The 23,034-nt window shown below is 47.9% G+C and overlaps 2 protein-coding genes across 6 annotated transcripts in view; both read right to left on the bottom strand.

Annotated features, from left to right (window-relative positions):
* The window catches only part of ENOX2 (ecto-NOX disulfide-thiol exchanger 2), a 51,041-nt gene extending 32,811 nt beyond the window's left edge, over nt 1–18,230 (bottom strand). The window contains exons 1-3 of one of the 5 annotated variants that reach the window (XM_080365299.1): nt 18,100–18,230; nt 5,931–6,074; nt 1,947–2,078 (exon numbers count right to left, since the gene is read on the bottom strand). In XM_080365299.1, coding sequence (XP_080221425.1) covers nt 1,947–2,043 — 97 coding nt within the window. In that variant the 5' untranslated portion in view covers nt 2,044–2,078; nt 5,931–6,074; nt 18,100–18,230. Of the gene's footprint in view, nt 1–1,946; nt 2,079–5,751; nt 5,905–5,930; nt 6,075–14,913; nt 15,059–16,319; nt 16,444–18,099 lie in introns of those variants that run through there. The other 4 variants (XM_080365297.1, XM_080365296.1, XM_080365298.1 and 1 more) reach the window with 4 other exon arrangements.
* A 2,838-nt stretch (nt 18,231–21,068) lies between these two features.
* GPR119 (G protein-coupled receptor 119) lies at nt 21,069–22,049 on the bottom strand (the record flags this gene model as incomplete). Its single annotated transcript, XM_080365206.1, has 1 exon — nt 21,069–22,049. One exon carries the CDS (start codon nt 22,047–22,049, stop codon nt 21,069–21,071), a length of 981 nt encoding a protein of 326 aa, XP_080221332.1.
* Between the last annotated feature and the right edge of the window lie 985 nt (nt 22,050–23,034).

Here is a 23,034-nt window from a genome sequence, read left to right on the forward strand (position 1 = left end):
GCTACAATTTTTGCAAGCCTCTAAATTCAGTCCCTTCACATTTTATAATTCTTCATGCTAATGACAGCAGTCTCACCTTGTCCTGGTAATTTGTTGCTGCTTCCAGGTTAGCCGACAGCAACGTGCATGGATGCTAATTATAGAAAATCCTTAATGTGGGTAACAGAGGAGCTTGGGGAATCCGAGAGAGGGGACAGCTTTCTAAAAGCATGAACAGATACAATTATTAGAAGCAAAAGAACTAGCAGGGCAATGAACTATCTTCTCACAACGAAAGGTAGAAAGTGCATGTGCAAGGGCAAACAGAACATGTGTCTGCTGGATTTGTGGTGAGCCTTGCTGGTTTATGGCTCAAACCAGCAATGTGCAAGACAACTTGCCAGCTTGCAGAGAGACCTGCTTCTTCTGTTAAGAAGCTGAGCCCATGGCTACAGGCCAGCAGCCAAGAGTCTTAAAAAGCAGATTCAGAAGAGCCACTCTCCATTTTTTAGAAGAAAAATAGAAGAAAAAAGTCCTCAAGGACTCTAAAGAGTTGAAAAACATCAGGCCTGCCAGGTACTTCTTGATGAAAGCTATGAAAACCTTTTTTACACAAAGCTTGGATGGAGCGAAAGGTGCTGTGCATTCATTTTAGACGCAAGGTCCTCTAAAGCATCTCACAACTATATACTTTACTTCCTCTGTAGGGAACAGAAATTGGCTGATGAATTCTTCAGCATTTTTAGACATTTTTTTTTTTACTGTGACCCAAAACTTTAGTCCCACCTAGCTTTCAGCAAAGATGGTCCACAGCACATCAAGCTTCCCTTACCTCTCATCTTTAATAAATACTATAGATATGTCTGGTCTGAACTTCAAATCATCACAGTGCCTTGGGAACTGATCCATATTCACCAGAACACCCTGCTTTCTTACAGCTTTATCATAATGGTTTAGAAAAAACAGTGCTTTTAAGTTGTTTGTGTTGGGTGCAGACCTCCTGATCTCAAAAGGATCAAAACAATCACTCAGAAGCCTTCCCCTAGTCTTAGAGCAGGGAATGGGAGGCTCGCTTCAAACTTGTGTGTTCTCCTAGGATTTTTTTATTTGACAGAAGCATATAAACAGAAGAATGGCACTAAAAAAACACCCCTACAGGAAAGATAAATGTGAAACAAGGCCTAGGGGACAGAATAGTACAGCCTGCAAAACTTAGAGCAAGTTAAGTGATGCTGTTAGTTAAATATAGTATCAGCTGCACAGCAAACCATCTGCTCTGTGCCAGAAGAGCAGAAATAGGACTGTGGAGTGCTGCCAATGCAGACACTCTCTCCCCAGGTGAGCAGACAATTATTCAGGCAGGAGACAGCATCCTTCTCAAGCACTTAATGCAGTAAAGCACGGAGTAATTTCATTCCAGGAGTTTGATCCTGCACTACTGAGAAACCAGGTACAGCAGAGCTCTGTTCCTACAGGAGCTCTTTAATAAATCCTGGATAGGATGACTCACCCATGCACATGTACTCTGGACTACAAGGTGTTCAGTTCTGAAGCAGAATTGTCCATTAATTTCTGCCATATCCATTTTACTGCCCTATTGCTTTCCCCTTCATCTCTCTCCCACACTTCCTCTTAAGCAGTTCCAGTTCAGCTTAGAATGTGTTACTTGGTATCACTGGTTTCCTGAGCTCTCCGTGGGACTTTCCTTCCGTTAGTCCACTGCAGAGTATATCTAGAGGTACCTCACAATAATCACTGTTTGCATCAAAAAACATGTATTCTCATTTTCTATTAAATCAGTTTTAAATCACTGGTCTCTAAATAAATCACTTGCAGACACTGATGCATTTCAAACACAGCTTATTAGTGGTTTTTATATGCAGTAGGCATTTATCTAACTCAACTGAAACAGATTCTTCCCCAAGACACCCTTGAAAGAAAAGCCAAGTCTAGATGAGCTCACATACCAGGCAGGAGGGGTTGTCCTGTCATCCCCATGGGAGCCATCCCCAGATTGTTCATTGCAGTGGCCCAGGCAGTCGGGTCTGACATTGGCAAGCCCATCAGAATGGAGTCAAGGCTTAGACTTCTGCTACCATCTGCCAAGAGGAAAAAAGTGATTACGAGCTTAGTGCATATCTCAACTCTTCTGCAGGGCATACGAGGCCCAGTGCGGCTCTACAGCATCAACATCCAAAATCAGATTTGAACCTAACACACAAGAAAGGCAAATGAAAGAAAAAAACCCCACCAACCAAAAAAAAAAGAAAAAAAAAAATCAGTGCTGCCCTTCTTGAGCAGACGACATTTTACAGAAGCAAGGTCTATGAAAACACTGCTTTCCAAGAGCATCTAAATTACAGTTGATCCACTACAATGCACAGCTCTAAGGGGCCTTTAAGAAACATAGATTAAAGAGGAGGAATCAAAGTATACTCCTTACAAGACATTTATGAACTAGGGACAAACATTCAGCAAGCATGAATTGTCATAACTGCACTGAATTTAACAAGAGATGGCCAGACTGTTCCAGCAGAGAGTACTTGCATTGCCATTTAAAGACATTTCGCTTTCATGCTAAAAAGGGAAAGAAAGCAAAGTACATCATCATGCTGCTGACAGCAGCAGTACCAGTGTGATTTATTCAAGGTCCAGCAGTTACCTGGCAGTCCAGGTAGAATCATTGACATTATATAAACATGTGGCTTAATTAAACATTCAGACCTTCAGTGATTTAGCTGGGTCAACCACGCCTTTAGCTGGTTAATCCCATCACCACCAAGACATATGCTTGTTCTTTTTGTTTGCACAGGTTTAACTAGATATGCTCAAATGCAAAAAAAAATATATCTGATTTCAAAAAGGAAAAAAAAATATGCTTAGCACAAAATTAGCTCTGTACAGGGGGGAAAAAAAAAAAAGAAAAAAACACCACCAAAACACAAACCCCACACAACCTTTTTGTCTTGTGGAAAAACACAGAATGACTCATCCAGTTCAAAAAAGCCAACAACCAGCGCCCAGGGCATTCTGTGCATTCAGACCAGATATAAGGAAGACACTTTTTATGATGAGGGTAGGAAAAAACTGGCAAGGGTTGTTCAGAGAGGTTGTCAATACCCCATCCCTGGAAACATTCAAGGTCAGGTTGAATGGGGCTCTGAGCAACCTGATCGAGTTGAAGAAGTCCCTGCTCATGGCAGGGGGGTTGGACTAGGTAGACTACACCTTTAAAGGTCCCTTCCAAATCAAACTATTCTGTGATTTCCCTCAGTTGTGTTTCAATCAGCTTTTGCAACCTATGGCCCTCCTCTCCTGAACAAAATACAAAACTGGGACAGCTCAGCATTTAACTCATTTGTTTCAGGAGATCTGGGACAAGCCTGAACTTTAGTTATCACCATTCATCTGTCAGTGTCAGAGCATACAGGCTACCAGGTCAGGCACAAAGAGAGAGAAACAGAGGATACAGGAGAAATGAGATTACTGAGTTTGTAGTGGCTAGTTTAAAGGAAAGAAATTAAATCAAAGATGAAAAAGGAAGCACCGACATAGAAGCCAAAATATGCAGAGAAAGGCAGCAATGCAGTGAGATCACAGATCATCACACTGCACAAGGGTGAAAAGCTGAGAGCTCCCTCACTGTCCTGTAAGCATCTATCCAGAAGACACTGCACTGGGATGGCAGGCAAAACAGTGCTTCACCTACCTATCCCAAGCATACCTGGACTATTCCAGTCCAGAACCACACGTATTATTGAACAAATACTCAACAAATTCAAGTTGTGCAAGGTCCTGGTCTCACATCTCTGCATCCAGGTGTCCAAAAAAACCAACATTTGGATTTCATGATGACAGTGTGGGCAGCCAAAGGTTGTGCCAGAACAACCCACAGCCCTCTGCAAGCCTGCTCTGATGGCAGAAATCCTGACAGCTGGATCAGGGCACTGAAAGCTGCCCTGTTACAGTGCACTGCACAGCTCGGCCTGAAGAACTTGGATATTCACAGTTTCCAAGAGTAATGATCAGATTTTGATGCTTAAAAAGCAGATCTGCACCGAAACAATCCAGTGCAGGAGAGACGCAGGTGGTCTGTGTATCCAGCATGCACAAGACAAACTTAACAACATTTAAGGACCTCCAGGTGTATAAAGGAAACATGCAAAATAATGAAAGGAACAAGATATACCCCTGACTCCATCCACTTCCAACAGTCCTAGACTCCTCCTTTGGGACAGGTAGGTTTAGCCCCTGGGACTGTCACATTATCTGTACTCGCAAGCTGACTTAAGTCTCCCATCAGTTGTGATGCATCTCATAGCACAGAGCCAAAACCCACCACCTTCTTCCCAGAGGAAGAATGGAGGTATCCTCCTCCACCTGCTCCTCTGAACCAGCCCCACATCTGCTTCATACACCATCTCCAGGAACAGTACCCAAGCACAAGGTACAATTATCTTGAAGGCAAGGTACTAACATACCATCAGTAGGTTACCGGAATCCCAAGGGGAACACTCAGGCTATCATGCCTCCAAGGGACCCCTGACATTCAATATCTTCTTGGTACAGAACAGGGAGATCACAATTTTGTAGTACATTACACTACACATCACAAAACCAGAGTCACAGTTATGTCTTGTTCCACAGTTGGACAAAGTCTCTACAAGGAGATGAGAACGCGATATTGTTGCCAACTGTGTGAGAGACAACAGGAACAAGTCCTTCTTTGGCTGCAAGGAGGTATCTTAGGGTAATTCATCTTAGTTGAATCAAGAAATGAGGCTGCAGAAGAGTGATCACAGCAGAGACTGGTAACCAAAAAAACCTTATCAGAGTTAATCTAGATAGAAAAATAGAAAGCAGTTGCAAAAAAAAAAATTCTCAAGAGATTATAAAGGAGAGAATTCAGTCAAACACAAATGAGAAGGGGAAGGACAGGGAAGGAGACACAACTAGAAGGACAGGATAAGCGCTCAGTCAGGAGGTTAAGCTCCACACTCCCAGTGGAGCTCTCCTGTGCTCTACCAGCATTTCAAAATCATCCTTAAACTGTGCTGGACTATTATCTGTAAAGTTCCAGGTTTTTCTTCAAGTTTCCTTTAAAGTATTTTTCTCTTCAGGGAAACAGAATTGGACAATTACATTTCAATCTCTCTTTCCGCAACTATATGCTTTGCACATCACCTCCCCTCAGCAAGATGGCCTTCTGCTGCAAAATGGCACCTCTGCCTCTGGTCCAGCCTAGACCTCCTCCTCCGCCTGCACCTGGCACCTCTCTACAGAAAAGTTACACAACTAATTCCCACAGACTGCTATCTACACGAGGTACTTAACATCTCATCTTCATGGCTTGAGCAGATGCCATGTTTCCACAGTCGCCCTGGTGGGATTGCGGTTTTCAATCACAATAAAATCTGCAAACACATTTTTCAATCTGTTTCTTTCCCAATCACTCTGTGAGAAATACAAGGAAAATTTCTTAGATACCAGCTTCAGTAAGGCTCCTAGATCTGGTATTACAACATCATAAGCTATTATGGCTCATTTAACAATTTAATGTTTAAGATGTCATAAAATCAATGTCTCCAGTCACTCAGGTTGATCTGCCTTATTATGCTTTTCGTTATGGTCATGATTTTAGTATTGAGGTATCGTCCAATTAGAAGAAAAGGATAAATCAACTGGGACAGATATAGAGAGATTCCATAATGACTAAAAAAAATAATACAGAAGTTGCTTTTGTTTTGCACAGAAACAGCAACGAGCACTCACCCAAAGCCACACAAGCATGGAGCTGCAAACACCAGCCTGACTGCAAGCGGTACCAAACCAGAGCTTCACTTCCATCTGTCCACCTTCTGCATTAACACCTCGGCACAGCAGCTGGTTTTGGTCTGTGCTTACATGGATGCCTTCTCTATGGCCAGCCGCAGAGCTGCTACTTGGCTCACCTGCAGGAGCATTTGCTCTCTTCCTCTTCTTGCCCGGATCACTTCCATTCTTGGCTGGGCTTTCTGACACCCGCAAGCCAGCAGTGCTGCCAAGCTGCAGAGATTCGTTGCTGTTGCCAGGATCAAAGGACAGATGGTTTAAGCCTAAAAGAGAAAAATACACTCAGAAACTTTCTTTAAATTGGTTTGCGATACTTCGGGATCACAGCAATAAGACAAACGCCCAGTCGAAGGTACAAGACGCCCTGCAGGTCCCTGATGGATCCCAGGAAGGATTCTGATGGAGGCACCAAGGCCCAAACAGGCCCAGGAAGACCAGAATTAGATTTCAAAAACAGTGCAACCTTTAAAATATTCACTAACTATAAAACACACTGAAATATCAAGTAACCAATAGTCTGAATATGACTCAAAAATTACTTACCTGATTACTCAAAGGTTTTTTGTGTTCCCTAGAAGTTTTGAGGTTTTCCTCTCATTCACAAACATTCCCATTCCTACACAGGGCAAACCTTTCTCTAGACACAGTGCAGTGTCATGGTTTCTATTCTCGAGGATTACACTTGCAAGAACTTGTTAACAAACATGGTTGCTGTGTACAGCTGTAAATAGACAAGAGAGTGGACACGGAGAGCCTGAAGGGACTCTTCTCTTAGCTACTGAAAGGTGAGAACGCAAGAAGCAGCCAAAAAAAAGTACTATTCGGCTGGCAACAACAATAGTCACGCCCGACTATGCAAGATGCCTACAATGCTGTTTCTTAAATACCCCAAAGTTAAAATATCACTGAGGTCATGAGGGCTCAGGAAAACAAATCTCAAATGCAGCAGGTTAAAAATAGAAAGAGACCATGTGCAGCAAAGAAATAGAGAGCGCAGAAAGGAAGCTATTATAAGATTTACCTCTATTATTACCCAGCTGACGGAAAAGGCAACGCTAAACTTCAAAGTGTGTTTTCCCATGCTTGGGCGTAGAGAAGGATGCTGACAAGCAGCAATACAGCCAGACACTTGTACTGCCAGGCCTGAAACTGAGAGATGTCCTGCCCTGGATGAAGATGACATGCCACGCAGACATTCAGCATTAACCTACACCTGAACATTTACGCACACCACCACTCAGGTGATTACTTTCTAACCCACTGAAGAGCAAAGGCAGCTACTCACTCCAATTATCTCCATCATCAGTTTGAGCTGGGACACAATTACGCTCTACAGTATAGGAGTACTTGGATGCTGCATCTGCTCTAATGACTGTGCTGGAGAGGGAAGCAGCTGTCTCCAGCAGAGCTGAGCTAACAAGAAAAACTACTTGTGTTCTTTAAAAAAAATATATTTATTAATGTATTTAAAAAAAAACCCAAAACACACAGATTCCTTAGCTACTGGATAAACGCTAGGGTCTACAGGATGCAAAGGAAGTTCTCACAGCTGTACAGCCAGCACCCCTACCCGTTAGGTCATGAGTTAAGCCATAAGAAATGGCCGGAACTGACCCAACAGTTCATGCCAGACCAGAGGGGAGGCAGCACCGCCCCGAGCTGCCCAACACTCCCCACACACCTGTGCCAGCCCTGGAGACCTCCTGTGATCTGATTCTGCTCACGCTCCAGGCAGAAACTAATGCAGCTCCAGGCAGAAACTAATGCAGCTCCAGGCAGAAACTAATGCAGCTCCAGGCAGAAACTAATGCAGCTCCAGGCAGAAACTAATGCAGCTCCAGGCAGAAACTAATGCAGCTCCAGGGAAGTGGGTGATGTTCTGCTAGGATTAGTACTGCTCACAGGAGCTGCTGTGCATGCCTGAGGACCAACAGCAGAGCCTGGAAAGCACCCTCCAAAATGACTACTGCAAGTTTGAATCGGGACCAGTTGCCTCAAAGGATGAAGTTCACCACATACAAGAGGATGAGGTGGGCATGAGTAGCAATCTGACAAGGAACACGGAGACTTCAGTTCACCTCGTTATCGGCCAGCACCCTGAGCTGAGCAGCAGGTCAGGAATAACTGGGTCCCCACCCACAAAGTTGACTTTTTGTCCTAGTTTCAGCTGGGCTAGTTAATCTTCTTCATAGTACCCAGTATGGGGCTATGTTTCGGATTTAGGATAAGAATGATACAAAATTATTTAAAGATAAAAAGAGAGAATTTAAAAAAGAGGCTGTTAATAACTCTTACAGTAAAACAGTTAACAAGACATGGCCTTGGGAGAAGGAATAGATCCCAGAAAAACCTCAAGAAATAACAAGCTCAAGGAAAACCAAATAGTTAATGAGATCAAACACAAAACTACTTCGACTACGTATGAACTATCCTAGTTAGCATACTAGAAGATCCACCCTCAGCAAAGAGTCCCCTACTAACAAAGCCCCTTCCCCACAGAACATGCATGGTGAAAGAATACTCTACCTTTACATGGAAGCTCGTAAGAACCCATGAGAATTAAGTGCAACTAAACATACTTGTAAACAATTGTTGAAAGTGTATGAAATGTTTCACCATGTGTTAAGAGGTGTGCTAGCTTTCTGGATTTACCACCTAGCACCCACTTCTGTGCAGACATGCTTCTAAGCTGGGGGTTTTTTTGTTGTTTGGTTTTTTGGTTTGGGGTTTTAAGTTTTCTAATCTTGGATGAAAACAAAGATCCAGAGCTCTACAGTTAGATGGTTGTCTGCTTTTCTAGACTGACATTTTGTGGGCCTACAACTCTTCCAAGATCATGTGAACTTTGACACCTTAAAGCCAGCCACTGAAAACTCGTACAAGCCACATGTTGTAGCATTCCTGCATATTCTCTTTGCAAAGAACACTGCTGTCCCATACACCTCTGAAGAACAGTAAGAAATGGTTTGCTAGCACATGGACCAAGGCTTCAACTGCCAGCTTATGAAGCTGAGTTTTAGTTTGCTACTTAATAGGCAGCAAATATAAAAAATGCTAAACAGGCGTAATACGATCACAGTGCACCACGCCAGGAATGCAACCTGCTGCTGCAGTCCATGCAAGCCATGGGCAAGAGTCCTGCTGAAAGCCCCCATGAGCTTTATCAAGTTATGCCATCAAAAAGAGATGCACTCACGATGGCTGCAACACTGACAGACAGGAGAAATCGAACAGCAACCTGAACACGTCATACAGCTGGAGCTTTCAGAGCCACATGTAGACATTGGAAAGAGACAGATCTCACAAGACAACTGCAGAACAAAAAGCAAGACTCTTACCCAACGGTCACAGAAGGGGATTCAACCAACAAGTGACGATGTTGCAGCAGAGGACAGGGTCACCCTAAGCTCCCTTTAGAGGGGGAAGAACAGTTACCCACACAGCCAACAGCTATCTGCATATCCACAGTTCAGAGCACAATTCCTCTCACCTAGGAACACCTCAAATCAAACTGCATTTGGTCACAGGAATCATGCCACTGGCTGCTGGTGACACTCTTCATTCACTACAGACAAAGGTACAGCCGGCCAGCTCAGACTTACTACCTCAGGGAGAAACGAATCCCACACCTACAGTCAGGCACCTCACAACAGCAAAGCTGCTGAAGGACATACCAGCTGTGATGCACGATGTAGAGCTTATCAGCCCCAGACTTCTACCTGCTTGATATGAATGTCAGTAGGATACAACCACTGCCAGTAAATGTTCCAATTGCTCACCAAGAAATGCAAAGCACAATCCATGGGGCAAGAAATACACATGGCAAAACCGACAAAGAATTACCCTTGGTGTCATTCTTTGATAAAGAGGCAAAGCTGAGCAGAATATTTTGGATCACATTACAGTATCTTGCACTCCATCAATTAACTTTTGTGTTCAAAATAGACTGGAAACTACTCTGAATATCACTAGCAGGTTCAAAACTATCTCAAAGTAAAACTCTGCTCAAGTATTCAGATCAGAACAGAGAGGTGAGTGGGAACTTGCTGGGAAACCCAACCATTCTCTTCTCTAAAAGCAAATCACAGACTTTCTCACTGGAAGGGGTCTCTAGCAATCATCTAGTCCAGCCCCCCACTCAAAATAGCACCAGCTCCTGCAGCTTGCTCAGCACTGTCCCATTGGGTCCCAAACAACTCCAAGGACAGACTCCACCACCTCTCCAGGCAATCTGTTCCAGTGCTTGACCACATCACCAGCAAGCAAAGTTTTATCATGCTTAGTTGAATTTCCTGTGTTTTGATGTGTGCCCTTTAAGCTTTCACGGGGCCCCTCTGAGAAAACTCTGGCTTCATCTTTTTCACACTTTTCCATCAACGTGCATTTGAACACACTGATAAGACTCCCTCTGCCCCCACTCCAAGTCTTCTCTTCTCCCAGTTAAACAATTCCAGCTGCCTCAGCCTCTAATTAGCAGATACCCTAACCCCTTCATCACACTAATTACCCTTCATCAGGCTCACTCCAGAACGTCTGTGACTCATACTGGGGAGGCAGAACCGGACACAGCAGTACTGGTATGACCTCACCGGTGCCAAGGGGAAGGATCCCCTCCCTCAACCTGCTGGCAGCGCTCAACCTAATGCAGCCCAGGATGCTGCCGGCCTCCTTTGCTGCCAGGCTAAATTGTTGACTCGTGTTCAACTTATGTGAACCAGAACACGCAAGACTTTTTCCACAAAGCTTCTTTTCAGCAGTTTGTTCTCAGCATGTACCAGCACATGGAGATCATTCCTCTCCAGCATGGGGGACTGTCACCGTAGGAACTAAAGGTGACAGTAACATCAGAAGTTCAGTGGAGTATTTTTTTGAAGGAAAGTCAGGGGAAGTCTAGTGTGAGATCAATGGCTACCTAGAGGATGAGGATGTGTTCAGTTCAGCATTACTTCAACAAAAGCAGTTCTACCTACCAATGCGCATGCACTACCCGTGAGAGATGTGGGCAAAACCCAGCAAAAGCATCATGAAGACAACCAGAGTCACCCCTGGGATAACAGCCTGTGGACTTGGCTCAAGCCACTTCATGAATATCCCACTTCCAAAAAATTTATTATTTATGGGCTCTCCATTAAATGTAATCAGATATGGTCTCTAACAGATGCAACACATGATCCTCTGACGTGAATGCAGCAACATTTTTTTGTGCTGGTACAAATTCATGGTGTCAGATTAAATGCTCAAAGGTGACCACACAGGGTGTGATTAAGGCACCAGTACCAGGAATCCAGATCCAGGTTCACTGTCTCATCAAGCCATGGCTTAGGCCATCCTACTTGAGAGACCACACCAAGATCAGCAAAGAGGTCAGAGCTAAAACCCTCATTCTGCTCCCACTGGAGGATTTGGACTTGTTTTCAACCTCAAGCCATGTAACCACAGTCATGTCTTACACACCAATACTAGAACAGCCACACCAGTAAGCGAGGGCACAAGAATATACACGAAACCAAAAATTATATTGCTCTCAGATTTTCAGAATAAGCAACTGACTTTCTTCTAGCCTTTTTTCCAACTGATACCTCACAGGCCAATGATGCACTTTGACACAATGCTGAGACATCAAAGTCTTTCCCGTGATTCTCTGCATTAGGATCTAAGACTTAAAGCTAAAATGTGACTGCTTCAAAATAAACCTTTGTGTCTGAAAACATTACCAAACTGCAGGGGGAAAGGAAGAAACTTTGCATCCCTGCCGTGACACTTAATTTCAATTTACAGGTTGGGGTTTTTTTATTCCAAGCCAACTATTACTCAATGCAAGAACTGGTTTAGAGCTACCCTTCTCATTCGATAGACTCCTCCACAGTGCCTAAACCTCTTCAAAAGGTAGAAATACGACTTTCTTGATTGTAAAGCTAATACTTTGCATTTACAACTTCACTGCAGCATGCAGAACACATGGTACAAGTGCTTTGGAAAAGAAACCCGCTGCTGTCCTTATACAGCCTTGGACTAGAATTCCACAAGTCAGAAACAGTCACAATTTATAGAAAATGGAAGTTGATGAGATCATGAACTGCAACATACCTTTCTTTGCAGTCACAGGCTTGAAATTGAGTAGCTCCTTCACAAGCCAAAACCAAAAACTGATGTATTTTCTGGGTAGTGTTGTCTAGAAACAGTGCTAGAGAGGATGCAGTTACTCTTAGTCTACTCAGACAAGAGATTCTGGTAGCTCCTCCAAAAAGGACTTCCAGGATTCCAAGACCTACTCTTCCACAGGCACTTTTCCTTGTTTTGCTCCAGGCTCTGCGAGCAGAGAAAGCCAGGAGCTATTGCCAAGTGTCACCAAGTTGCCTTCCTCTCAAAAACCTGTTATTTACTTAATTGCGTAAGTCCAGACCTCTGCAAAGGTGGTTATGGCAAGCATAAAAGTCCCTGTGCAGAGCTGCCTGTCCCAGGAGCCTGCCCACAGCCAGGAACAAGGCACCTGTCAGCTACGAGCCCGAAGGCTCTGGGTGAAGGCACCCACACCACTTGGAGCAGGCAGCCTTGCCCTTGCCTGAGGGCCTCCAGGGCCCACCAAGACAGGATGAGCTACCATCCACAGGCACATTATGGCACACTCAGTATGGAGAAGCAAAACACCTTGGGAAAGCTTTACTCTCACTTCCCCAAGATGGAGAAAGAATAAATGACCCACGAAAGAAAAGGGTAGTACTGAAAAGCTGGCAACAGAAGCAATAAAAAAAAAGTAGGCACCTTGTTCGCTGCTCTCCTGCAGTTTGCTCCAAGAATTAAACGAAGCCAGAGAAAAGACTTACAATGCGTTTTAGAGTAAGAAAGCCCTCATTATGTCAGCTTTTCCACCCTGCAACTGCTGCATGCCATGGACAGCAGCCACCTTCAGAACAGATTGCCTCTCTTCTACCACTTCAGCAACCTAACGTTCAGCTTGAGCTCCAACCACATCCCACCAGATACACAGAATGTACACAGAAGAAAGCTGAAGCTGCAGAAAAGCTTCTCCCCTGGGTACAAAGCAGGATAAAAGCTGACAGAATCAGCCAGTAAAATTGTGAGGCACAAACATTTTTCCTTTGCACTGCCCTTAACAAAGCATCCTTGGCCATTTTGAGCTGGTCCACTCAAGAACGAATGGATCACCAGCACAAGAGCAAGACTCAAGATTTTTACTCAGTTTTACTGTAGTCCGCCAGGAAAGCAAGAAATGAGATTTCTGCATTTGCAGTGAAGTACTATGCAGAAGAAAAGGGGAGGGAGGAGGAGAAAAATTAGTGCTTTCAGCAAGCCTCAGACCAGTGTCAGAATTTCTAGAGCCCTACATGGCACAGGCGTTAGCGTACCTCCGAGCACATCCAGCATGTATGTATCTCCATGGATTTTCAGAAAAGTGAATTTTTAGGAGCAAGATAACCAGGAGCTGCCATAATGCAGTGACTAACAAACTAAAAATAAAATTAAAAAAAAAAAAAATCAACTTGGACTAGAAGATTCCTCACTAGAAAAATGGATTGGGGAAAAAAGTGAAGATGCTTAAAGATGAGCAGAAAATTACTATCAGCAAGTCTTCTCACACAACAGCAGCAGGTTCCTGCAGGTGGTCTTCACTTCTGAAAATAGATGCTGAGTTGTGTCTTATGGGAAGACATGCAGCAGTTTCCCACTGTCCTAAATAGCATTAACAATGCACCGCCCCGCCTGTCCCTTTGGGTAAGTATTGATTTGGGTCTGTGCTGACGCTATATATGGCTGTAGCTTTCACAGCACACATTTAAAAAGGGCCTGGATAGAGACAGGAGAGATCTCAATGTTCCAGGCATAAATCAAGGGAAGTATCTACCATCACTGGGTCCCATGCCAGACCCTGGGCGGGACTTCATTTTCCAACCACCAGTTCCTGCTAACAGAGCTTGGTCATTTGCTGTAACAAACAGTGAAAAAACAAGAAATCACAAATACTCAACAACATGAACTGAAAAGCACAGGTTTACAGATCACTCCTATTGCCAAGAGCTGAACATGCTGACAACACTTCTACCCAAGACAGAGGTTTGTGCAGCTCACTGTGCAAGGCTACGACTGTACATGAAAACAGCCCCCAAACAGGGCTTCCACTTCAAGATCTTTGTAAAATCTTCCCTACTGGGTTTACTATTGTTCAATCAAATGACAACAGGAGCTTTGACTGCAAGCCTAGCACTGCTTCAAAGGCAAGCAAACCAGCTCGCCCAGGGCCAAGCAAGTGAACCGCATGCTCTGACAGCAACCTTGCGCTGCAGCTGGTCAGACATTTGAATGGTTTTCTTGACATCCAACTATTTAATAAGAAGCAGGTACACTAATCTCTGCCCCATAACTCAAAGAAAAAAAAAACAACTAGCAACAGGTACTCTGACACTTTCACATGCCTAAAAGCATTTTAATGATAGACTTAAAAAGCCCATGTAGATTACGCCTGCTCATCAAACTTTCTTACCCAGCATCAAGAGGAACTTAAAAAATGGGCTGACACAGGCTTTACTATAAATATGGATTTACCTTTTGCCAACGTTGGCAAATATATGAAGTATTGCTCAGCCTGAACAGGCGTCCCTCTTTTTTTGTGTTTAGAAACGCAATTTAGAAATAAACTGGATTCCAGGATACAATCTGCCATCTGATTACACAGTAATCATTTTAAAAATCTAAAGAAATGCACTTTAGGAGAAACTCAAAGTACACAGCATCTGCAGTAATCAATTAGAAAACAGCAAGAAAGGGAAAGGGAAAAGATACCAAGGCTTTGAAGTGACACTTTGATACCAACCAACATTTGCTTTCCAAGACTAGTTCCCAGGTTCAAAAACTACTGCTGGCCTTGTGCACGCTTGTCTACTGTACTACTGCCTTAAGCATCATGGTTAGAGCTTTAAAACTCTTTTTTTTTGATCTAGAAGCCGGCTAGGCACACTGATGAGACCAGCAGGGTTTTGACAGTTACTTCTGTCAACTCCATATAATCCTGTATGCTAACAACACTAACAAGACATTATCAGAGAAATGCACTTTCAAGAAAAGCACACAAAACATGTACTTTACCTGCATACTGCATGAGAAACATGGCAAGATGATGATCATATTTCAGTATTTCAGCCAGTTTTCCCACTGAAACTCCCAGCTTTATTTGTTTAAAAGATGGGAGTCCAGGGTTGAGCTCTCACACTCAGTGCAAGTCCATACAAGAATCCAAGCACAAAAGGAAAGTTGGGTTGTAATGACAGTAAAATTACCACTGCACTGCCACGTGGGTTGGAAGTGACAACCCAGACATTGAGAGCATGGGTTGGGACTGGAGCTGGCAACCGGTGGCTGCACGTGTCACTATCAGTCTCCAGTAACTGACGCTGATGGGCGGATGGGGGACAGAGGTGGAGAAGCGATTAGCAGCAAGTACATCTGAGTTTGCAAGGGATTTTATACATCAATGCTTTTAAGCACTGGTGCAGTTAAATAAACCCTGTTTGAATGCCTGAGATTAGCTGCCTTTGCAGAGAAAGATTAAGTTCTAGTAATCCTTGATGGTAAGAGGCACATCCCTCACTTTCTTCTTGTGCTCACAAGAAATACTAACTTCAGACAAGTTAATTATTCTAGGAGGGCAAAGAGAAGAGAGGGGAAAAAACCCACACCAAAAAGAAAGAGACACACAAAGAGTCCCTTTCTTCTTTGACCCTAAAAACAAGGCATTCAGTAATACCAAAGGACTATTTGCAATGCTTTCCAGCGAATGCATATTTTCACATATATCCACAGCAACAAAACCAGAGACTTGATCGTCATGTATGACCTGTGCTGTTTAGTTACCACTGTAACCCAAAACAAAGGAAAAATATTATTACCTGTGTGTGTATGCACATACTTGTGTATGCTGGCACAGACACACAACCCTTGTTGCTTCCCACAGGCAGTCCTCACCAGCCATCCTAGCCATCACACCAAATTACTAAATATTCCACATAGTGTTCTGGGGATGCTCACATGGCTCTGTGAAACCACCTTCCCTCTCAACACAGCATTTCTAAATTGTTTTGCATTAACACTGGAATTTACAGGGGACAAGCAGCTAGTCCTCCATTGCCTGGGGTGCAGAGCAGGTGACTCCAGGCTCAGAGGGGACATGCCCCACTCCATGCAGCTCAGTCACATCCCTCCCCATCCTGCTAGCCTCACTCACTGCACCCCCAAAGGGCAACACATGCTACTGCATAGCAAATGCTCAAAAGCTCACATTTTCAAAAATACATTTTTGAAAGGCTAGGAGAAGAAATCTGTCAGGCAAAGGGACACAGGCTAATGGCACAGAGCTACGGGGGGTGGGGGGTGGGAATTAAAAATAAAAAAAAAGAGGAAGAAAGAAAGCAGTGGTGAGGGAGAAGAGGAAAGTCCCAAAGACAAGTCCAGCACAGCCAGCAATCAGGACCATTCAAAAATCCTAGTGTAAAAACCTGGACACAGAAGTGAGTGCTGCTCCCCAGACAAGAGCCTCGCAGAAGGGCAGCACCAGCACAAGGACCTGAACAGCTTCATCCTGGCCAAGAGCAGAGCAGGAGGAAGGCACTGCTTTGGGATGGACACATTGGCACCAGAAAATTGAGGATTAGGGGAGAAATCTCACACCATCTTCGGAAGGTGCACAGAATGCCTCTCTAGCAACACCTTATCTTTGAAATTACTCTGAGATTGAAATTCACCCCTTCTACAAGCTCAAGTCACCCATAACAAAAACATGACCTTAAACTAAGAAACCTGACCTTACAGCGGCTCTGACAGAGCTTTCAACAACTCTGTATAGGGGGCTCTTTAATTAGATATTATGAAATCCCCTCAAAGTAAACACTAAGAAACAGAAAAATCAATGAGTCAGCTTCCACAGCAGAGAAAAGGTGAAAAGCCACAGTATGAAGGCATGCAAGTTTGCTGGGCAAACTCCTCCCCCAGGCTGTCTTAGCATTTTACCAGTCATCTCACAGCTCTGCTGCAATGTTCTGCAAGCTCGAAAATATGGTGCCTAATTATTGCAGCTGTGCAAGTGAAGTACGGAGGAGTCAAAGTTTATGGACTAACACATTTGTGTGAAAAAGACGTGGCAGTAAAGAACAAAAGCATTTCTACTCAGCATGATCTGAATATACATTGCTGTTAATGCCTGGACTTCACACAAACGACCAAAATAATAAAGACAGTAAGAAACACACAAATATAAAGAAACTTAAGAAACCAAATAAATGCGTGTATGCATATATATATGAATCATAGTCAAAGGATCCCTATGGAGTGGGGCTGTGGGAGAGTTACAGCCCACTGGTAGCTGTGGTTACTGGTATGAGTGTGCACGAACCTAACAGTGCTTCCTACGTACGGTCTGGCTGTAGCAGAACAGATCCAGCACAAGCTGAATTACAAGAGTGGGCACAGCCAAGCCTGCCCAGTGTTCAGAAGAGAACCCAACCAGTTACACCCAACCAGTTACACACAGGAGGCAAGAAGCCACTGCCACCTTCAACCACCCCCCTTGCAAACCAACCACTTTGGAGCATCAGAAAGAGGCCTAAAAGTCAGTTCAATAATTTCTTCAAATGCAACAAATTTCTCCCTCCCCCTTGTACTACCTTGGTGACGTTTTAACTACCGCTGAACCCAAAAGGTAGCCTGGTGACTTTCCACACAGTAAGTCTTTTAGAACAGCTTCCCCGCCGCCCACAGGGCCAGCAGCACACTAGGGACGCCACCACCAGCTCTCCCGATGCCCTCCAGACTGCTATAAGGCTGTTGTTAATGTAAGGACCCCCCGCTGGCGAGGCCCACCCGCGCCATACAGGCCTAACCGCGCCGACCGGGAAGCCAACACCTCGGCCACCCTCCCTAGAGGCCGGCTGGGCCTGGCGCGGCGGGGCGACCCGAAAGGAGAGCCGGCAGGCCCGGCCGGCCCGGCGATCCAGCGCCACGGGCCGCCGCAGCCTGTGAAGTGGAGGAGGCCGGGAGCCAGCACCGCTGCCGCCCCTCCGCTCTGCAAGCGGGGGCCTGGCCGGAGAGGCCCCGCCGCCCCTGGCCCCATCCGCAGCCGTGCCTCACTCCCCACAGCCTCCCGGGGCGCGCAGCCTAGGCCGGCCCCGAGCCGCCGCTCGGCCGCTCCCACTGGGGCTGTCCGCAGGCGGGAGCGGGGCCCCCCACACCCCCAGCCCGGGCCGGGCCGGCCCGGCCCGCACTCACCTCACCTCACCTCACCTCACCGCCCGGCCCGGCCCGGCCCGCCGCGGCCGCCCCGCACATGCGCACCGCCCACGAGCTTCCGCGTGCCCCGCTGCGCCCGCCTATTGGCTGCCACCTCACTGGGAGGCGGGGCGCTGCGCGCACGGCGCGACGGGACGGTGGCCGCGTCCGCAGGCGCGGAGGCGGAGGGGCGCGTTGTGTGGCCTCGGCCCCGCCGCCGTTCCCCGCCTGCCTCCGGGCCCGCCGTGTGCACGGCAGCGTCGTCCTCCCGTCCCCCGGCGCCACGTGGGCCCTCTGCAGCCCCCAGCGCTCCCGGGGCGCCGCCGGCCGCCCGCCCCCGGGCGAGCGCAGCACCGCGGTCTCGGGCGGGCGGGATTGCCCCGGCGAGGGCCCTGCCAGGGGAAGCAGCCCGGCAGCCCCGACCCCCCACGGGTCGGTAGGAACAGAGACAGGCTGTCAGGAATGCCGTTTATTCCGGTGAAGGACAGCAAGTGGGGGAAGGGCTCCTTGTCTTTCCCTCTTTCTCCCTTGTGGCAGGATTAATTCGTCATTCCTCGCCCCGTGGCCTCACATGTGCCCACTCGTGTCCAGCCACGCTCCGGCAGCTCCCCAGAGCGCCTGGCCTGGGTGCCCAGTACCCACAGATACGCACAGCAGCAGTGGTGGAGCAGGGGGACGTGGTCTCTGGGACAAAAGATGGAAGCCGGCACGGTCTCACAAGGAGGGGCTGCTGGGCTGGGCTGTCCCGGTGGGATCTGGAGGTGTCTTCCAGGAATGGAGCCCCAACTACTCCAGCCTGCGAGCACCCCCCTCCAGCCCAAGGCTTGGAGGGAGAGACACAGGTCAGAACGAGAGTGCAGATGCTTAGCAAGGGACCCTCCACTGTTCAGGGAGGTGCTCTGCTTCCAGCTGCACATAAGCTTGGCAGAAGTGTCTCCTTTCCCATCCAAGCCACCTCCCTGTGTCTCTGTGGCACCAAGAAGGCTGCCTGAGCCCCTCTGTGGAGTGGGATGTCATGGTCACTACAGGCCAACACAGCCAGTGCTCCGGCTCCTGTTGCTCACGCTGTTCCAGATCTGCAGTCTCACCCAGTTCTGTGCTTGGGCACAAACACTGCCGATGGCTGGCCCCACTCCAGGGCCGTGGGTGACAGAATCACAGCAGAGGCAGCAGTCAGCAAGCTCAGGAAGTGGCAAGAGGCCCACATGGAAAATGTCTCTGTTCACACTGGATACCCACCTGCGACGCTCACTGCAGAAAGCATGCTGGAGGGAGGCGGAGGATGGCTTTGGCGTGATCAGAAGTAAGGATGGCTTGGCTTTGAAAAACAACATCCGGTGGAGCTCAGGCTCCACTGAGAACAGGCAGCGAGCAGCTCATCATATAGACAGATACTGTGTTGATCCCCAGAACTGAATCAGACTGTATCCACCTACTAGATCCACCTACGAGGTGTCAGCCCACCCACAGAGCCAGAACTGCTCTGTAGAGGCCTCCTCTCAGGCTCATTCCATGTTGTGCAGCTAGGAACAGCATCTGCCATGTGATATTTGGTCTCAGGCCTTTCCCAGGCAGAGGTGAATGCTACATAGGACCTTTTTTAAGGGCACTTTTATTTTTGCCTCTTACTCTAGGATGGGGAAGGCCTCAGGACCAAGGCAGGTTCTGGACACATACTGGATATGGCCTTGAGCCTTCATGTCTACCAGTGGGGCAAATGACAGAGGTGGAAACAACTGCTATTTTATGCATAGCAGCCTCATTTTCAGATTAGGGTATGTTCTCAGATAATAAACCTCTTTTAAATGAAATTTTCTTGCCATGTGGATTAAATGGACACAATTTTATGAGAAGCAATTAAATATCATCATAGCCTCTGGCAAGGTCAGCAGTCTGGCCACCAATGCTATGTGGCAGGGCATGCAGATGTGTGCTCCTGGGATGAGTTGGTGTGTAGGGACCCTTGCAGTGCCAAATCCAGCCCTACAGCCCTGATAGGACAAAGCAACCCTCCTGCATGGGGCTTTCCCTGGCTCTGAGGCAGCCGTTCCTCCAGCTCCTTTGCCACAGCTCGGCATTCAGCCAGTCACTCATTAACTCACTTTACAGCCCAGGCCAAACAGCAACAGCTCAGTCTGTGCTGCCCTGCACCTCTCCCTGGTGTGCAGTGTCTGCAGCTGCTCTGCGCTTGCCATGCTAGCTCCTGGGCAGACACGGCAGCAGCCGAGGAACAGCAGGAGCCCTCTGTGTGGTCCCAGTGGCACGGCAGCAAGCTCAGACCTCTACCCCCTGCCTCTGCGTTGGGTGGGCACAACCCAGAGTGGGGACGACCCTGCCACCTCTCTGGGTGCAGGTTTGACTGCAGCAGGAGACAGGTTTAGGGGGTGGCTCAGCCAGCAGCTGTAGGATCACGAGTTTGATTTAGGAAGGGCAGTGACTGGGAGCGCTTGTGGTCCCAGATGGATTTAGGACTTGTGCACACCTCCCAGCCTCCGCCACCTGGGCCAGGAGCCAAAGGTGACAGAGCCAGTGCTGTGTGAGCAGCCCTGCCCCAGGCGCCTGGGGCTCATCACCTGGAGAGCTGGCACTGTGGGCAGAGGGGAGGGCAGGTGGATCCCAGGGCTGGGCAGGGGAAGCCAGGCAGTGACAGGTAAAGGATCTCAGCCTGTGGAATGAGTGCTGAGGGCTTGGTCCCAAGAGGTAAAAGGCTGCTCTTGCCAAGGCTCTCCAGGCAAAAACCTAATGTGTGCCACACACCTGCAATTTGGGGTGCCTGGGGCTGGTGCAAAACAGGCTGTGCTGTGGCTCTGTGAGGCTGTGGGCTGGCTGGAATTTGGCCACGCTGATGTCTGGGAGTTAGCATCCAGGTAGGTTCCACCCTGTCTGTGGTCTCCTCCACAGCTTGTGGGCCCCGAGTTCATGGTCGCAATGCAGGAGATAAGCTGGAAAGCTTGAAAAGCTGGTGGCAGCCGCTCCTTACCGTGTCAGTCCTGAAGCTGCAGGCAGGACACAGTGGGGAGAGGTTTGGTGCCTCTGCCAGGGAAACAGCGGCCGTTCCCCAGGTGAAAGAGAACTCTTCTTTTCACACCTGCAGCCAGCTGGGAGAGCTGCAGCCGCACGTCCTTCTGCCAGTAGGAGTAGAGCAGGGGGTTCAGGAGAGAGTTGCAGAGTCCCAGCAGCCAGAGGTAGTTCTCAATGACTTTGTAGGGGAAGCACTCAGTGCAGACAGTTTGCACGATGCTGGCAATGAAGAATGGCAACCAGGAGAGTGTGAAGCACCCGATGAGCACAGCCACGGTTCGCATGGCCTTCATGTCGCTGGTGGTGCGGGATGGGGGGCAGCTGCGTGCCAGCCCTGCATGCTCCACTTCCTGGATGTGCTGCACGTGCACCGAGGCAATTTTCAGCATGTCGCAGTAGAGATAAATGAAGAGAAAGAGCGCTGGGAAGAAGCCGACGCAGAAGACGGTGAGCATGTAGGTGGGGTGGAAGACCCCAAAGAAGGAGCACTTCCCATCAGCGGAGACCTTCTGAAAACCTGGGGAGAGGACTGGGAGGAAGCCGATGATGGCAGCGAGCAGCCAGAGCCCCACCAAGCGCACTCCAACCCGCAGGCCTGTCACCAGCTGGAAATAGTGGAAAGGCTTCCTGATTGCCAGGTGCCTGTCACATGCAACCAGAATCAGGGATAGGATAGAGGCAGCAGAAGAGGAGGTCACAAAAGCCATTCTCAGGACACAGAAGATCTGGGGTCGATATAAGGGCTGGGAAAACTCATCCATGACCAGACCCATGACTGTAAAGCCAACCATGGCATCCGCAACAGCAAGATTAAGGACAAAATAGAGCCCCTTGGAGCCGCTCTTCTGGATGAGGCGAAGGAGCGCAACAGCCACCAGTGCATTGGCAGTGATGATGAGCGAGGCCAGCACAGCGAGGATGGCTCCCAGGGCCGAGCTAGCCATGGCTGTCCCCTGTGGGGCACAGCCTAAGGATGACGTGTCCCCAGCACGATTCAAGGGCATCCCTCACCTGGGGTTTCGTGGCATGTACAGCTCAGTAGCCAGGCAGCAGCGAGTGCAGCCCCTCACCCTCCAGGTGATGCAGCGAAAGCACGGGGTGTAGCGGTGTCCCTCCAGGTGGGGAGCAGAGCTCTCCTGAGCAGCTGCCTGCCGGAAGGGATGGGTGCACTCACAGCACCCGTCGTGCCCACAGAGGTCCCTCCCCTCCAGCCACGTTTCCAGACAACCCTGGAGCAGGGGTTGAGCAGCAAGCACCTGAGCAGGAAGCTGCCAGGATGGCACACGGGGTGGTGGCCATCCCCCAGCCGAGCACCAAGGAGCCAAGCAGAGGCAGTTCCCTGCTTTGGCACGGGTGCTGGAAATGGGGAACAAGCAAAGAGGACTCCCAGCTCCCAGCCCCATGGGCATGTGTAGGTGCACAGCTCATGGGGCTCCTGCGGTGTCACTGCCAGACCCAGGGCAGCCTCTTCCCGCAGAGACCAAGGGAACAACACTGATCCCTTGTCAGAGCAGCAGCCATAAAGGTGACCTGATTACAATGGGGAAAAGTACTGACAAAGCGATGTCTGCTGAAGGAGAAAATGTTTGCCAGCTTGGGCACCCAACGCATCCTTGGCAGGTGCAGGTGGGAGACTGCAGTGCCCTTGGTAAGTGCAGCCGGGAGCCCAGGGCATCCCCCAATAAGCCCAAAACAAGGAAACTGCCATAACCTACAAAGGGGCCTCCTAAGCAAGCAGAAGCCAGCAACAGATGTTCCAGGAGGAGGTGTCCTCTGCCCACTCACAGATCCACATAAAAGTAACTACCTACCTACCCCAAACGAGCCCCTCTCTCCTGAGAGCTCCCCCTGCGTGAATTTCTCTGCCCAATCTTCCAGACTGGCTGGGATGCCTGGCTGCGGCCAGGCTCTAAGATTGCAGATCATCTC

This window comes from Falco punctatus (genome assembly GCF_963210335.1).
Source record: "Falco punctatus genome assembly, chromosome: 15".
Taxonomy (NCBI): Eukaryota; Metazoa; Chordata; class Aves; order Falconiformes; family Falconidae; genus Falco; species Falco punctatus.